This window comes from Schistocerca serialis, chromosome 2, assembly GCF_023864345.2.
Source record: "Schistocerca serialis cubense isolate TAMUIC-IGC-003099 chromosome 2, iqSchSeri2.2, whole genome shotgun sequence".
In the NCBI taxonomy this organism is placed as follows: Eukaryota; Metazoa; Arthropoda; class Insecta; order Orthoptera; family Acrididae; genus Schistocerca; species Schistocerca serialis.
In genome coordinates, this window is record NC_064639.1 from 130,628,274 (window position 1) to 130,646,204 (window position 17,931).

The window sequence follows — 17,931 nt, forward strand, 5'->3', positions numbered from 1 at the left end:
CGCCTTGTATTATACAAAATAGAAATTCTATCCAAGTCATCCTGTATCCTCCCATAGTCACTTAGAGACGACACTCTCCTGTACATTACAGTATCATCAGCAACCAGTCGCAGATTGCTGCCCATGCTATCTGTCAGATCATTTATGTTGTGATCTAAATAGAAAAGAACAGTCTTCAGTATATCATTCTGTGCCTGAAAATGTATAATCACATGTATGACAGCAGAGAAAATTAAATTTCGTCTTCACATAATGCATTATGTCTCATCTGAATTAATAATATAAGTGTAGACCAGATGTGGCTTGAATTCAAAGAAAAAGTATCGCCAGCAATTGAGAGGTTTATACCAAATAAACTAACAAACGACGGAGCTGATCCTCCTTGGTACACAAAATAGGTTAGAACACTGTTGCAGACACAACGAAACAAACATGTCAAATTTAAACAGATGCAAAATCCCCAAGATTGGCTATCCTTTACAGAAGCTTGAATTTAGCGTGAAGTTCAATGCGAGATGCCTATAACAGTTTCCACAATGAAACTTTGTCTTGAAACCTGGCAGAAAATCCAAAGAGATTCTGGTCGTATGTGAAGTATGCTAGCAGCAAGAAACAATCAATGCCTTCTCAGCACGATAACAATGGAGATACTATTGAAGACAGTGCTGCCAAAGCAGATTTACTAAACTAAGCCTTCTGAAATGCATTCACAAAAGAAGACGAAGTAAATATTCCAGAAATCGAATCGAGAACAGCTGCCAACATGAGTAAAGTAGAAGTAAATATCCTTGGAATTGTGAAGCAACTCAAATCACTTAATAAAAGCAAGTCTTCTGGTCCAGACTGTATACCAATTAGGTTCCTTTCGGAGTATGGTGATGCAATAGCTCCATACCTAACAATCATATACAACCGTTCACTCGACGAAAGATCCGTACCCAAAGACTGGAAAGTTGCACAGGTCACACCCATATTCAAGAAGGGTAGTAGAAGTAATCCACTAAATTATAGGCCCATATCGTTAATGTCGATATGCAGCAGGATTTTGGAACATATATTGTCTTCGAACATTATGAATTACCTCGAAGGAAATGGTCTATTGACATACAGTCAACATGGGTTTAGAAAACATTGTTCCTGTGAAACACAACTAGCTCTTTATTCACATGAAGTGCTGTGTCTATTGACAAGGGATTTCAAATCGATTTCGTATTCCTAGATTTCCGGAAGTCTTTTGACACTGTACCTCACAAGCGGCTCGTAATGAAATTGTGTGCTTATGGAAAATCGTCTCAGTTATGTGACTGGATTTGCGATTTCCTGTCAGAGAGGTCACAGTTCGCAGTAATTAACAGAAAGGCATCGAGTAAAACAGAAGTGATTTCAGGTGTTCCCCAAGGTAGTGTTATAGGTCCTTTGCTGTTCCTTGTCTATATAAATGATTTGGGAGACAATCTGAGCAGCTGTCTTCAGTTGTTTGCAGATGACGCTGTCGTTTATCGACTAATAAAGTCATCAGAAGTTCAAAACAAATTGCAAAACGATTTAGAAGAAATATCGGAATGGTGCGAAAAGTGGCAGTTGACCTTAAATAACGAAAAGTGTGAGGTCATCTCGTTAAACTTCAGTTACACGATAAATCAGTCTAATCTAAAAGCCGTAAATTCAACTAACTACCTAGGTATTACAATTACGAACAACTTAAATTGGAAAGAACACATAGAAAATGTTGTGGGGAAGGCTAATCAAAGGCTGTGTTTTATTGACGGGACGCTTAGAAAATGTAACAGACCTACTAAGGAGACTGCTTACTCTATGCTTGTCCGTCCTCTTATTCTACTGCTGCGCGGTGTGTGATCCTTACCGGATAGGACTGACAGAGAACATCGAAAAAGTTCAAAGAAAGGCAGCACGTTTTGTATTATCGCGAAATATGGGAGAGAGTGTCACAGAAATGATACAGGATTTGGGCTGGAAATCATTAAAAGAAAGGCGTTTTTCGTTGCGATGGAACCTTTTCACAAAATTCCAATCACCAACTTTCTCCTCCGAATGCGAATATATTTTTTTGACACAGACCTACATAGGGCGGAACGATCACCACGATGAAATAAGGGAAATCAGAGCTCTTACGGCAGGATATAGGTGTTTATTCTTTCCGCTTGCTATACGAGATTGGAATAATAGAGAATTGCGAATGTGGTTCAATGAACCCTCTGCCAGGCACTTAAACATGATTTGCAGAGTATCCATGTACATGTAGATGTAGAACATGTTTCAAATATAGAAATAAAACATTACTTTCTTCTCTTCATGTTTTACCTTTATTGAGAACATATATAAAACAATAATTGCAAAACCTGTACACTAATAAAAATGCAAGTGCTTATTAAGAATATCTTAGCAATAAAGTCACAACATCAATTTCACAAAATATTATATGAATTTCTGTAGAAATGAGACTGTATATGTGGAATATAAAGCTTAGATAAAAATCAAGTTGTGAAAGTTAAATATCTAATTGCGTTACAAAACTTATGATGAACAAACATAAAAAGGATTCACTCTTGTGACAATGGAGCTACATGTAGCAAAGCTTCCAAAATATGTGAAACAATAAATTGTATTAAAATACTAATGTAGCTGTGAATAATTCTACATACAGTCCTGGCACAGACAATAGTGTATCTGCAAATTTTCATTTACATGTTATATCAATTAAATGGATGATTGTAAGAGTCAAGAGGAAAGTACATATGAAGTCAAATTAAAACACAACTGTTTGCTGGAAGACGTTCTTTCTACTAATATATCAGTTTTTTAAAAAGTAAATACAATAAAATTCTTTGAATCATTTCCATTAAATATGTAAACATTCAATTAGAACAAATTATAGACAAACTATGCATTCAAATTCATTTAGGATCTATTGATTGAAATGAAATTAATATTAAATAATTTAGGAACTAAAGTGCTTCAGAGCTACAGTTGAGGGCAATATTTCAGATTTCTCCATGGAATAATTTATACGCCAGAATAACAATGGTCACATTAAACAAAATTATCAACTAGACTTAAAGTGTGGATAAATTAAATAATTAAAATATTTAAGAAGTTGAGCACTGGCATTCAGTTGAAATTAATATAATGTAGGTAACTGACACAGATGGGTTACCTGAGAAGACAGAAATGCCAACTTACCAACATTTACAATATGTAGATTTTTATTTTACTAACAAAAATAATTAACACACATTAAAACCAACAAAGTAACAAGATAACAGCAGCAGCACCAGTCGCATTTTTACTTTTCATTCACAAAAGGGAAAGATATTTCTCACATTGCTTACTGTAGATGATGTTCCTGAGTGGAAAATTATTTTAGTATCTATTCATGAAAAACATATTTCCACCATCAACATAGCCATAAAAAGGTTGTTCTGGATATGCTGTTCGACGATAAATGTGTGGTCTGCAACAAAATGAAGGTAAGAACTATGTGACAAGTGATTTTTCACACACACACACACACACACCATTTGTCCAAAAAGTTTAGAGACTGATTTTATTCCTCTCATGTAAGTGAGATCAGTGCAGTTATTATAGTGTTAAGTGGTGGATGTGTGGCTGTAGTGTGACAACACTGTTGTGTCACAAATCACAATGAAGCAAAATCTGAAGAGAAAAGTGTGTGCAAAGTTTGTCCCACGCACCTCGATTCTCAAACAAAATTAACAATGTGTGAACAGTTGCCGTGAATTAACAGGAATAAAATCATTGGTGTTATCAATATGAATCTACCACATAATGACAATATACGAATTCAAATGATGTGTCAATGGCTTGACAACATAACTGGTATTCATGTCAATTGAATGTTGCAACAGAGAAAGAAATTTTTGACAATTTCATTTGGTTGTACAAACCCTCTTAACTTTTCTCTATTTTTTAATAATCCAGCTTTGCAGATTTTTGGACTGATGGGATGTATAAAATAACTTGTGTCACTATATTTTACCTTCTAAGCCATTCCAAAGTGTTTCGGAATTAAAAGCATTTTCAGGTACTGACAGATGTAATAACTTGGCAGTAAAGGACCAACAAGGAGCAGAGAGTACGAGTGCTTGTTGAAATAAACTGAGTAAATGACTGCCAATATTAAATGGCTACTTAGAAATTGTGCAGTTTGCCACTGAAACATCAGTTACTTTCTCCTAATGGTCAGTTCATCTGTGTGTAGTTGTAGTTATGTTTAGAGATTTTAGAGGCCTACATTATTTTTTATAATATAACTTTTTACAGTAAAACAGTTACAAGTGCAAAACATTTTATTTACTGTACTACATTTTTAAGGGTTTTTGGTGCATGACATGATATATATAGTACTTGTTCATTATAAAATAAGAATATGTGAATAATTAAAGATAAATTAATATAAGAAACTGAAAAATAATAGGTTAATAGCAAATTAAGTTAAAATATACTGGTGTGGTTCCAACAAATATGAGAGATTATTCATAGTCACTTTCTACAATTCCCTTTAAGTCAGTATCTATAGAGTCATAATCATTTCCTTCTGTGGTATCCCTTGAAGAACATTCTTCCTGTGGTCCTGTACCATTGTATTCTGCATTTTAAAGTCTTCCTCGTCCCCTTTTTCGACAACATCCTCTTCTTTCTCCCCTTGCTCTTCTTACACCCATAGTAATTGCAGCTGTCTGGGAATGTGATAAATTGTTATAGAACTCATGATAAATGTACAGGCATGTAGTTCATTATCGCCTGAAAATTTTTGCGTGTTTCAAGTTTTATTTTCAGACTCTTATTGATGATAAGGCTGCAGAAGAGGTATTGATGGGAGATCAACATTGGGTCTCATAAAATATACTTTTCTTAAACTCGAGATCATAGTTTAGTGAATACTTGAACTGCTTAGTGAATACCTGAACTACACTGTAAGAGTATTTTCTTTGCTGATTCAGAACCACCTGGTATTCCTCCACTGTATTCTGTTTCCTTCTATCTCTTTAGTAATTTAATCCTTTGCTATGGCATCCATAGCTTTAATTGAAAGAAAGTTTTTTGTTTTCATTTTCAAGACGGAAAACTTTCTGATGACCTGCTTCACTGCTTTCATTCTGTCTTGGAAACAAATAAATGTCTGAAGTGTTTCTTTGCCTCTTCTGAGAGACCAAATATTTATCACATTCCATACACACATAGCCAGGTTCAAAGACCTTATGATGTGTTGTGTCAATGTGCTATGTGCTGATTTTCCCTCCAGATGTACAAGCAGTATTTCAGATGTACAAGCAGTATTTCAAAATATGTCCAATTTAAACATGCATTAAATATGATTTCTTTTTCTACCAAAATCTGTCTGAGTTATTGGTAAAGTTTCTCTTCCCTCCTTCAGTCTTGGCTCTACTGGTTTCAGTTCTCAATCTGACTGCAAACTGAATACACACTGCAGAATACACACCTATCCTCTATCTTGTCACCTATGATGCCAATCTTGAAGATAATAGTTTCTAGCCACCTTAACTTTCACTGTCTCTTCTTTTTACGTTTTGATGGATACGGCCAGTTTTGAATGGCACATATCCATTATTAGTAGCTATTTGTTTAACCACTTTACTTTCTCCTAAGAGAGGTAGCTTTTTCTGTCTCACATTCAAGAATGAATGCCATCTTGGGATAAATCAGGTAGTACAGGTCACACAATAGTTTTACAGCTTTATTATGGTCATAACACATTTTTAGAGTTGAATTACATTTGTGAGATGATACAGTCATTTATGTGGGATACTTTATTCCTAACTTTGCTGGTTTGGTAATGTCACTTATTTTCTTGCCCATGGTTTGTTGGTATCTCTTCTTTGCTTCTGCAATGTCCCGTTTTTCACTGAACTTAGGTTCGAAAATATTAATGTTTATTTAATAAAGAAAGTGCTGTCAAATGGCATAACCACATACTCAAACTCCTCTGCACTGTAAGCTGATCTTTATACCGACTGTTCATCAAATCATATTCTTTTTTCTATGAATCTCATATCAGTTTTACATTCACTATCAAGAGATGTAAAAATCCTAGATTTCCTGGGGGGGGGGCTGCAACTAGAAACTTAAGACGTATATTGATGGCATGGCAATTATCTGTACAACTCAGAAAAAGGGAGGAACTTGAAAATAAAGCAGCCTTGAATATTAAAATTAAAAACGCAAGTATTTACGTACTACAAAACAATACTTTCATAAATCAGTGTAAAACAATGTATGTGCTATTTCCAATCCAACAGAGTGAAACTTATAATCTATATGTTATAATAAAGTGACGCAGTCCAGGAAATAAGCAGTACAAAATTGTTAAGAATATTGATAACTATTTGATATGAGGGGAGACCAAAAGTACATAATTACAATGGGTAAAATATAAGCTCACAGACCTTCCTGATCCAAAGTGTACAAGGTGACTACTTGAATAGAATATTTGCATTTCAGAAAAGAGCTGCTAGGTATAAAAGAAAAATACCAACTATGGTCTTATGCACCTATAAACATTCCAATCTTAACCAACTAATATCTACTTTTCGTAGAGCAACTCCATTGTCATCCCTGTACAAGCTGTCTGGTGGCCATTGCCAAATGCAGTTGCATGAGTAAAGTCACTGTTTAGACATTCATAGAAAATGTTAACTGCATTACGAGGGTGCATTATTGAAGTTGGATGGTGACAATCAAAGTGAATGGCCATGTATTTGACAGGCGTAGTCAACGGCGGTCACATATGCTAGGTTATTTTCATTGGAAGTGTTATTAGTATGAGATGTAATGTGCCTAAATTGATTATGCTACAGTGCTGTCAAGCAATATTGGAGTTGTGTGGTAGGGATTTACATGAGTGACAGGTTGTTTAATCATTCAGCGTAGTAACAGTGCTGCGGAAATCATTACAGCTCTGAATAAAACATGGCAGCCATTAAATTGAAGTTTTCTTTACTGAAAAGCAGATCCTCATTTTTCTACAGTCACAACTGTTGCACAACCGCTCCATAAATGATGCTTTCTGTAGTGAGAAGGACATCATCTTTTGATGTCAGGTGTGGTCTACAAATCCTGTGAGATGTCCCTGATGCTGTAAGTCTTCAACTGCAGTTCTCAAGTGTACAGCTAGGCTGTTACAACCAGCAACTGAGACATAGCTTCCAGATTAGAGGTGCTGTAACATTCATCAGAACTATCATCTTTGAGTCTAGCTGTAGCCTGTCACCTTAGGCTAGTAGTACATCACCACCATACGAAATTCCGCCCAATGCCTCTAGACATAGTAAGTGCAATAAAAGAACAGTCCCCAGTGATGGACTTACTTTATGTCAAAGATGCCATCGACTGAGGAGGCAAGATGTTCTGCTGAGCAGGCAACAAAACAGTGCCTGCAGCAGACAGAATTTTGTATGATTTACTGAGGATGCAGTGAAAACCCTAGGCACCTCAGGCATGTGTGAGATACTTTGTGAGTATGGTGCTTCTTACATTGAGGAATATGGAAAGCCTGTTGGTACCAGCATAGTGTGAGTGTAATGTTCTACTGGGGCAGAAAAACGGATCAACACTTGCAGAGTACCATCTTGATTATGGGCAGTCTGCAAAGTCTCAGGAAGCCTGAGAACTTACAAGATAGTCATGGGTGTGCACATGCAAAACAAAGAGGCAATTGATATCCTGAAGCAGCCTAATAATGTCAACAGAGAATACAGCACAGGATCCCAGAGCTCCTGATTGCCACCAATCCTAGTATGAGAAGCACAGTATGATTAGAGGGCAGCTGCCAATCAGGAACTGCCATGACAGGCTAAAAGAGCAGCACATGGAGAATGGGTGTTCAATTTCCACAACTACAGCATGAAAACATGGCCCGCACTAGCTTGTTGCTGGTTCACAGTGGGTTACCCATTTCCAGCAAACAGTGTACTCCACAAAAAGTCTGCCACATATTCCCTCCCTTTTTCCCAACACCTGTCAGAGGTATTTTAGGGCGAAAACAACGTAAAAATTTTGCATGCAGAAGTGTTATGATACCACTAGAAATGCAATACACTGTGCACCCCCATCCCCCAGTTAATTTATTACACACCTTGAAGAACATAACTGAAATGTTGCATTTTAATGAGATCAAAAACTGATGTTCAGCCTGGAATCAGCACCCACCAATTACATAAACATTTCAATAACATTCTAAATTCAAGTGTAAGTACAACGTACATATGTAATATGCATTTCAAAGATGCTTTCATCAGGTTGGAAAAAATTCACTTTGAGGCAGCAGTGAAGAGGGAATCGCTAATCAAACATGAAATGTAATTTGAAAGGCCGGAAGCCTCTACATGACTTCTAGTCTAATAATCCATGATATTATATGGAGGAGATAGGTATACAAGGAATTAAATGCAGTATTAAAGAACAATACAACAAACTAATAGTGGTATTCATAGATCGCAACAACATTTGATGTGCAAAGTGTTTGGCCAAAGACAATTAGACTAAAAACAACTGGTAAGCTCTTTGCCAACTTCTCAATATTAAGAAGGATCAAAAAGTAGTAATGCGGGTGATAAAGCAATAAAAAAGGCTAGGCCAAACCATTACCCGGAAACCCTTACAGAGAAGTTAAGAGTACATACATTATGCATTAAAGAAAATAATTCATAGAATGAAATTTTCACTCTACAGCGGAGTGTGCGCTGATATGAAACTTCCTGGCAGATTAAAACTGTGTGCCGGACTGAGACTTGAACTCAGGACCTTTGCCTTTTGCGGGCAAGTGCTCTACCAACTGAGCTACCCAAGATTCTAGAAACAACCCCCAGGCTGTGGCTAAGCCATGCCTCCGCAATATCCTTTCTTTCAGGAGAGCTAGTTCTGCAAGGTTTGCAGGAGAGCTTCTGTAAAGTTTGGAAGGTACAAAACGAGGAACTGGAGGAATTAAAGCTGTGAGGACAGAGCGTGAGTCATGCTTGGGTAGCTCAGTTGGTAAAGCACTTGCCTGTGAAAGGCAAAGATCCTGAGTTCGAGTCTCGGCCCGGCACACAGTTATAATCTGCCAGAAAGTTTCAAAATAATTCATGTTTGAAAATATAATACAGATGGATAAAAAATCTACTCAGTCACGCAGTGGCATGAGAAAATGTGCAAAAGATATGGAAATGCACAGCTTTCAGAGCCAGTGGCACCTTGTTCTGGGAAAAGGGTTCAAAGGAAAGGAAGAGTGATCTAGGAAAAGGACTGGAAAGGTTTAGGAAATTGTTGTGTACATAGTTTCGCGTAGTCAGCGCATACACAACTTTCCCAATAGAGCGCGCCCCGCTAAGCACAAAAGCGCAGGCACAGCGCTCGTCCGTCTCCGCACTATGAGATGGCGCAGTCTTAGAGACGGACCAAATTCTGCTTCCGCCGATCCGCTTATTAATATGTAACGCAGCCAATGAGATTGCTGCTAAAGTAGAACCGTTTCTCCTTGCGGATCACACTCGCGCAGTGATACCTGAACGCTCGAGGTATTATAACGAGTGTACAGACCTCCGATTAGTCATTCTGCATCAGTCTGTACCAGTCTGCTTTAGTTTGTAGTCAAGTTTCAGTCTGCACCTAACAAGATTATCATATTCCTGTACATGGCCATGAAGATAAATGTATAGACATGTTGTCAAGTATCAGAGATATGTGAGAATAAGATTAACGTACCAAGACCAAAGGAATTTCAGATTGTCAATTGTAAATAGCATCCAGAATCAAGTTAAGTAAGGTTTATGATTGTTACTAATTTAATAAATGTGTGTGAAAATTAATCAAGTTCTGTTTAAAGTTGGTCACCGTCAATCTGCTACTCTAAGCGTGCAAGTTGTATTTCTATCGTCTGACCTAACGGCAGAAGATAAACACGCCACGATAAGACCACGAGACATATTGCCGACACTCGCCTACTTCGTTAGAGCGACAAGTCAAATAATCTGACGGTGTGTGTACCGAAGGTCTTACAGTACGCACACCACAGAAATTGAGTTATAGAAAAAGTCGCCCATAACCCTGGATCAGGGTAGACTTACTGGATGGTATGACATCCAGTAAACCTCTCCTGACCCAGGATTTCAACTCTTCTGCCACAAGGAGCCACTGGCTCTGAAAGCTTGTGCATTTCCATTATCTTTCATATGTGTTTTCTCCTACAACCAGATAATGAGCAGATTTTTTATCTATCCATAATAAATTATATGAGTATAATAGAGGGAAACATTCCACGTGGGAAAAATATATCTAAAAACAAAGATGATGTGACTTACCAAACGGAAGTGCTGGCAGGTCCATAGACACACAAACAAACACAAACATACACACAAAATTCAAGCTTTCGCAACAAACGGTTGCTTCATCAGGAAAGGGGGAAGGAGAGGGAAAGACGAAAGGATGTGGGTTTTAAGGGAGAAGGTAAGGAGTCATTCCAATCCCAGGAGCGGAAAGACTTACCTTAGGGGGAAAAAAGGACAGGTATACACTCACACACACACACACATATCCATCCGCACATACACAGATACAAGCAGACATTTGTAAAGGCAAAGAGTTTGGGCAGAGATGTCAGTCGAGGCAGAAGTACAGAGGCAAAGATGTTGTTGAAAGACAGGTGAGGTATGAGCAGCGGCAAATTGAAATTAGTGGAGATTGAGGCCTGGCGGATAACGAGAAGAGAGGATATACTGAAGGGCAAGTTCCCATCTCCGGAGTTCTGACAGGTTGGTGTTAGTGGGAAGTATGCAGATAACCCGGACGGTGTAACACTGTGCCAAGATGTGCTGGCAGAGCACCGAGGCATGTTTAGCCACAGGGTAATCCTCATTACCAACAAACACTGTCTGCCTGTGTCTATTCACGCGAATGGACAGTTTGTTGCTGGTCATTCCCACATAGAAAGCTTCACAGTGTAGGCAGGTCAGTTGGTAAATCACGTGGGTGCTTTCACACGTGGCTCTGCCTTTGATCGTGTACACCTTCCGGTTTACAGGACTGGAGTAGATGGTGGTGGTGGGAGGGTGCATGGGACAGGTTTTACACCGGGGGCGGTTACAAGGGTAGGAGCCAGAGGGTAGGGAAGGTGATTTGGGGATTTCATAGGGATGAACTAAGAGGTTACGAAGGTTAGGTGGATGGCGGAAAGACACTCTTGGTGGAATGGGGAGGATTTCATGAAGGATGGATCTCATTTCAGGGCAGGATTTGAGGAAGTCGTATCCCTGCTGGAGAGGCACATTCAGAGTCTGATCCAGTCCCGGAAAGTATCCTGTCACAAGTGGGGCACTTTTGGGGTTTTCTGTGGGAGGTTCTGGGTTTGAGGAGATGAGGAAGTGGCTCTGGTTATTTGCTTCTGTACCAGGTCGCGAGGGTAGTTGCGGGATGCGACAGCTGTTTTTAGGTTGTTGGTGTAATGGTTCAGGGATTCCGGACTGGAGCAGATTCGTTTGCCACGAAGACCTAGGCTTTAGGGAAGGGACCGTTTGATGTGGAATGGGTGGCAGCTGTCATAATGGAGGTACTGTTGCTTGTTGGTGGGTCTGATGTGGATGGACGTGTGAAGCTGGCCATTGGACAGGTGGAGGTCAACGTCAAGGAAAGTGGCATGGGATTAGGAGTAGGACCAGGTGAATCTGATGTAACCAAAGAAGTTGAGGTTGGAGAGGAAATTCTGGAGTTCTTCTTCACTGTGAGTCCAGATCATGAAGATGTCATCAATAAATCTGTACCAAACTTTGGGTTGGCAGGCCTGGGTAACCAAGAAGGCTTCCTCTAAGCGACCCATGAATAGGTTGGCGTACAAGGGGGCCATCCTGGAACCCATGGCTGTTTGCTTTAATTGTTGGTATGTCTGGCCTTCGAAAGTGAAGAAGTTGTGGGTCAGGATGAAGCTGGCTAAGGTAATGAGGAAAGAGGTTTTAGGTAGGGTGGCAGGTGATCGGCGTGAAAGGAAGTGCTCCATCACAGCGAGGCCCTGGACATGCGGAATATTTGTATAAGGAAGTGGCATCAATGGTTACCAGGATGGTTTCCGGGGGTAACAGACTGGGTAAGGATTCCAGGCGTTCGAGAAAGTGGCTGGTGTCTTTGATGAAGGATGGGAGACTGCATGTAATGGGTTGAAGGTGTTGATCTACGTAGGCAGAGATACGTTCTGTGGGGGCTTGGTAACCAGCAACAATGGGACGGCCGGGATGATTGGGTTTGTGATTTTTAGGAAGAAGGTAGAAGGTAGGGATGTGGGGTGTTGGTGGGGTCAGGAGGTTGATGGAATCAGGTGAAAAGTTTTGTAGGGGCCCTAAGGTTCTGAGCATTCCTTGAAGCTCTGCCTGGACATCAGGAATGGGATTACCTTGACAAACTTTGTATGTAGTGTTGTCTGAAAGCTGACGCATTCCCTCAGCCACATACTCCCGACGATCAAGTACCACGGTCGTGGAACCCTTGTCCGCCGGAAGAATGACGATGGATCGGTCAGCCTTCAGATCACGGATAGCCTGGGCTTCAGCAGTGGTGATGTTGGGAGTAGGATTAAATTATACATTGAAATATAAACAGTTTAAATATAAGCTGATGCTTCTAACAACCAAAGTTCTAAAACTGATTAACTTGATGTAAATCTGACAAAATGTGCAAAAATTAAAGAGTATTTGTCTAATTATGCACCAGTTTACTGAGAACACCTTAAATTTTTTGTAACATATTAAAAAATGTAATGCTAGCATCCAGATTTTTTAGAAGAGACAACAGATGTGGATGTTCATGTATGCCCTTCATGTTGTTGTTGTTGTTGTTGTGGTCTTCAGTCCAGAGACTGGTTTCATGCAGCTCTCCATGCTACTCTATCCTGTGCAAGCTTCTTCATCTCCCAGTACCTACTGCAACCTACATCCTTCTGAATCTGCTTAGTGTATTCATCTCTTGGTCTCCCTCTACGATTTTTACCCTCCACGCTGCCCTCCAATACTAAACTGGTGATCCCTTGATGTCTCAGAATATATCCTACTAACCGATCCCTTCTTCTAGTCAAGTTGTGCCACAAATTTCTCTTCTCCCCAATTCTATTGAGTACCTCCTCATTAGTTATGTGATCTATCCACCTAATTCCAGCATTCTTCTGTAGCACTACATTTCAAAAGCTTCTTTCTCTTCTTGTCTAAACCAGTTATCGTCCACATTTCACTTCCATACATGACTACACTCCATACAAATACTTTCAGAAAAGACTTCCTGACACTTAAATCTATACTCGATGTTAACAAATTTCTTTTCTTCAGAAACGCTTTCCTTACCATTGCCAGTCTACATTTTATATCCTCTTTACTTCAACCATCATGAGTTATTTTGCTCCCCAAATAGCAAAACTCATTTCCTAATCTAATACCCTCAGCATCACCCGATTTAATTCAACTACATTTCATTATCCTCATTTTGCTTTTGTTGATGTTCATCTTATATTGTCCTTTCAAGACACTGTCCATTCTGCTGAGCTACTCTTCCTGGTCCTTGCTGTCTCTGACAGAATTACAATGTCATTGACAAACCTCGAAGTTTTAATTTCTTCTCCATGGATTTTAATTACTACTCCAAAATTTTTCTTTTGTTTCCTTTGCTGTTCGCTCAGTATACAGATTAAATAACATCGGGGATAGGCTGTCTCACTCCCTTCCCAACCACTGCTTCCCTTTCGTGCCCCTCAACTCTTATAACTGCAATCTGGTTTCTGTACAAATTGTAAACAGCCTTTCACTCCCTGTATTTTACCCCTGCCACCTTCGTAATTTGAAAGAGAGTATTCCAGTCAACATTGTCAAAAGCTTTCTCTTAATCCACAAATGCTAGAAACTTAGGTTTGCCTTTCCTTAATCTATTTTCTAAGGTAAGTCGTAGGGTCAGCATTGCCGCACGTGTTCCAACATTTCTACGGAACCCAAACTGATCTCCCCTGAGGTTGGCTTCTACCAGTTTTTCCATTCGTCTGTAAAGAATTTGTATTTTGCAGCCATGGCTTACTAACCTGACAGTTTGGTAATTTTCACATCTGTCAACACCTGCTTTCTTTGGGATTGGCATTATTATATTCTTCTTGAAGTCAGAGGGCATTTCGTTTGTCTCATACATCTTGCTCACCAGATGGTAGAGTTTTGTCAGGGCTGGCTCTCCCAAGGCTATCAGTACTTCTAATGGAATGCTGTCTACTCCATGGGCCTTGTTTCGACTTAGGTCTTTCAGTGCTCTGTCAAACTCTTCACGTAGTATCACACCTACCCCAACTTAGGTCTTTCAGCGCTCTGTCAAACTCTTCATGCAGTATCATATCTACAATTTCATCTTCATCTACATCCTCTTCCATTTCCATAATACTGTCCTCAAGAACATCGCCCTTGTATAGTGCCTCTATATACTCCATCCACCTTTCTGTTTTCCCTTCTTTGCTTAGAACTGGGTTTCCATCTGAGCTCTTGATATTCATGCAAGTGGTTCTCTTTCTCCAAAGGTCTCTTTAATTTTCCTGTAAGCAGTATCTATCTTACCCCTAGTGATATACGCCTCTACATCCTTGCATTTGTCCTCTAGGCACCCCTGCTTAGCCATTTTGCACTTCCCGTCGATCTCATTTTTGAGACGTTTGTATTCCTTTTTGCCTGCTTCATTTACTCCATTTTTGTATTTTCTCCTTTCAACAATTAAATTCAATGTCTCTTCTGTTACCCAAGGATTTCTATTAGCTCTTGTCTTTTTACTTACTTGATCCTCTGCTGCCTTCACTATTTTTATCTCTCAAAGCAACCCATTCTTCTTCTACTGTATTTCTTTCCCCCATTCTTGTCAATTGTTCCCTAATGCTTTCCCTGAAACTCTGTACAACCTCTGGTTCTGTCAGTTTATCCAGGTCCCATCTCCTTAAATTCCCAACTTTTTGCAGTTTCTTCAGTTTTAATCTACAGTTCATAACCAATCGATTGTGGTCAGAGTCCACATCTGCCCCTGGAAATGTATTACAATTTAAAACCTGGTTCCTAAATCTCTGTCTTACGATTATATAATCTATCTGAAACCTGTCAGTATCTCCAGGCTTCTTCCATGTATACAACCTTCTATTATGATTCTTGAACCAAGTGTTAGCAATGATTAAGTTATGCTCTGTGCAAAATTCTACCAGGTGGCTTCCTCTTTCATTCCTCACCCCCATTCCATATTCACCTACTACGTTTCCTTCTCTTCCTTTTCCTACCATCGAATTCCAGTCACCCATGACTATTAAATTTTCATCTCCCTTCACTATCTGAATAATTTCTTTTATCCCATCATACATTTCATCAATCTCTTCGTTGTCTATGGAGCTAGTCAGCATATAAACTTGTACTACTGTGGTAGGCGTGGGCTTCGTGTCTATCTAGGCCACAATAATGTGTTCACTATGCTGTTTGTAGTAGCTTACCCGAATTCCTATTTTTTTTAAATCCATAATTAAACCTACTCCTGCATTACCCCTATTTTATAATCCTGTATTCACCTGGCCAGAAGTCTCGTTCCTCCAGCCACTGAACTTCACTAATTCCCACTACATCTAACTTTAACCTATCCATTTCCCTTTTTAAATTTTCTAACCTACCTGCTCGATTAAGGGATCTGAAATTCCACCCTCCAATCTGTAGAACACCAGTTTTCTTTCTCCTGAAAACAACGTCCTCCTGAGTAGTCCTTGCCTGGAGATCCAAATGAGGGGCTATTTTACCTCCAGAATATTTTACCCAAGAGGACACCATCATCATTTAACCATACAGTAAAGCTGCATGCCCTCGGGAAAAATTACGGCTGTAGTTTCTCCTTGCTTTCAGCCGTTCACAGTACCACCACAGTAAGGCCGTTTTGGTTAGTGTTACAAGGCCAGATCAATCAATCATCCAGACTGTTGCCCCTGCAACTACTGAAAATGCTGCTGCCCTTCTCCAGGAACCACACGTGCCCCTCTTCAGGAACCACATGTTTGTCTGGCCTCTCAACAGATACCCCTCTGTTGTGGTTGCACCTACGATACGGCTATCTGTTTCATTGAGGCATGCAAGCTTCCCCTCCAATGGCAAGGTCCATGGTCCATGGTTCCTATCAACATCTAAACCTCTAAAATGCTGCTCTTAACTCCCAACTTCTTTCTGCCGTGTACCCTGTGGGCACCTATTTGAAATGCATTCTGAGTGGTATGTTTTACATATGCTGGTTCTTTTCTCCTCCTAAAGGGCTACTTCAGCCTCCACTACATTTAATTGTGTGGGTTTTTGTTGGATATTCTGGTAGCTACGTTCCCTTAGTATAGTATAGTCACCTGCATCGAACTTAAAAATATAAGAAACAAGACACTCACTCAATTAGTCACATACGCAAAACTATTAAGATTACATTAAATAATAAAAACTGTGCAACATAAGAACAGATAGTGTGTGCTTCACTCACAAATCTATGAGCTCCATACCTGAAAGATTTCTCTTACTGTTGCATTCAAAAGAACACTATTTTTTCTTTCTCCACAAATGAGAGAACTTTCAAGTTAAATACTTATGAACTCATTCAGAATCATATTTTCAATCTGCAGTGGAGAGTGTGCTGTTTCTGTCGGATTAAAACTGTTAAGCTGGGCCGAGATTCAAACTTGGGACATTTGCCTGCGAAAGGTGAAGGTTCTGAGATCGAGTCTCAGGGCTGCATACAGTTTTAAACTGCCAGGAAGTTTCATTTATGAGCTCATGTTGTACACTCAGTGAAGTGTACACTGCTTGACTTATGCTAGAACTTTAAATAATATAGTCTTACCTCATATCTAGGAAAGATCTTCTATGAGCTCTCTCAGGATTTCGCTGAGGAAGAGGATAGGCATACTGCCCACTGTAACTAAAAATGTATATATACATAAGAAAAGTATTATATTTTTTTTTGGGAAAAATGCAATATTGGTAACTTAAACTATTTACAATATGAATGAATTTATTTAAATCACACAATATATCAAAAATATGATAAATCAAATGAATTGCCTGAAATTTAATTCCTTTCTGATGCAATTGTTTGTGTCTAACTTTTAGAAATTAAAATCAAATAATGGAAAATACACAGTGGAGTAATGAATCTAAGTTATAATAAATATAAGTTGTAAGTTGAAATGTTAGTACTATTAACTGCATTCCTACACAGATAGATCTTCAGATCATGCTGATTATCTGTGGAACATGGAATTAACAATATTCTGAGAAGGAAAGTTGCTACTCACCATATTGTGGAGATGCTGAGTCGCAGATAGGCACAACAAAAAGATTTTTACACTTAAAGCTTTCGGCCATGGTCTGTGTCAACAATAGACACACATACGTACACACACACATACACACACAATCACACAAACGCAACTCACATACACGATTGCTGTCTCAGGCAACTGAAACCACACTGCGAGCAGCAGCACCAGTGTATGATGGGAGTGGCGACTGGGTGAAAATTTAAAGAAACTATTATAAACTTTCCACTGCTCAGATGAACAATGACAAAAGATTATTTCCACTATGAAGGTGTAAGTTAGTCAATTCCATGTTCAAACAATGGAAATTCAGGATGAAACGTAACAATATGCTGAGAAGGAAAGTTGTTACTTTCCATATAGTAGAGATGCTGAGTCGCAGATAGGCACAACAAAAAGATTTGCACACTTAAAGCTTTTGGCCATAGCCTGTGTCAACAATAGACACACATACTTACACACACACACACACACACACATGCAAACGCAACTCACACACGCAACTGCTGTCTCAGGCAACTGAAACCACACTGCGAGCAGCAGCACCAGTGCATGATGGGAGTGGCGACTGTGTGGGG

The 17,931-nt window shown here is 39.3% G+C and overlaps 1 protein-coding gene across 1 annotated transcript in view; it reads right to left on the reverse strand.

Moving 5' to 3' along the window:
• Positions 1-3,336: 3,336 nt before the first annotated feature.
• LOC126455776 (uncharacterized) overlaps positions 3,337-17,931 on the reverse strand; it is a 53,243-nt gene continuing 38,648 nt past the window's right edge. Inside the window, exons 7-8 of the mRNA XM_050091541.1 lie at positions 16,876-16,953; positions 3,337-3,472 (exon numbers count right to left, since the gene is read on the reverse strand). Coding sequence (XP_049947498.1) covers positions 3,382-3,472; positions 16,876-16,953 — 169 coding nt within the window. The 3' untranslated portion in view covers positions 3,337-3,381. The remainder of the gene's footprint in view (positions 3,473-16,875; positions 16,954-17,931) is intronic.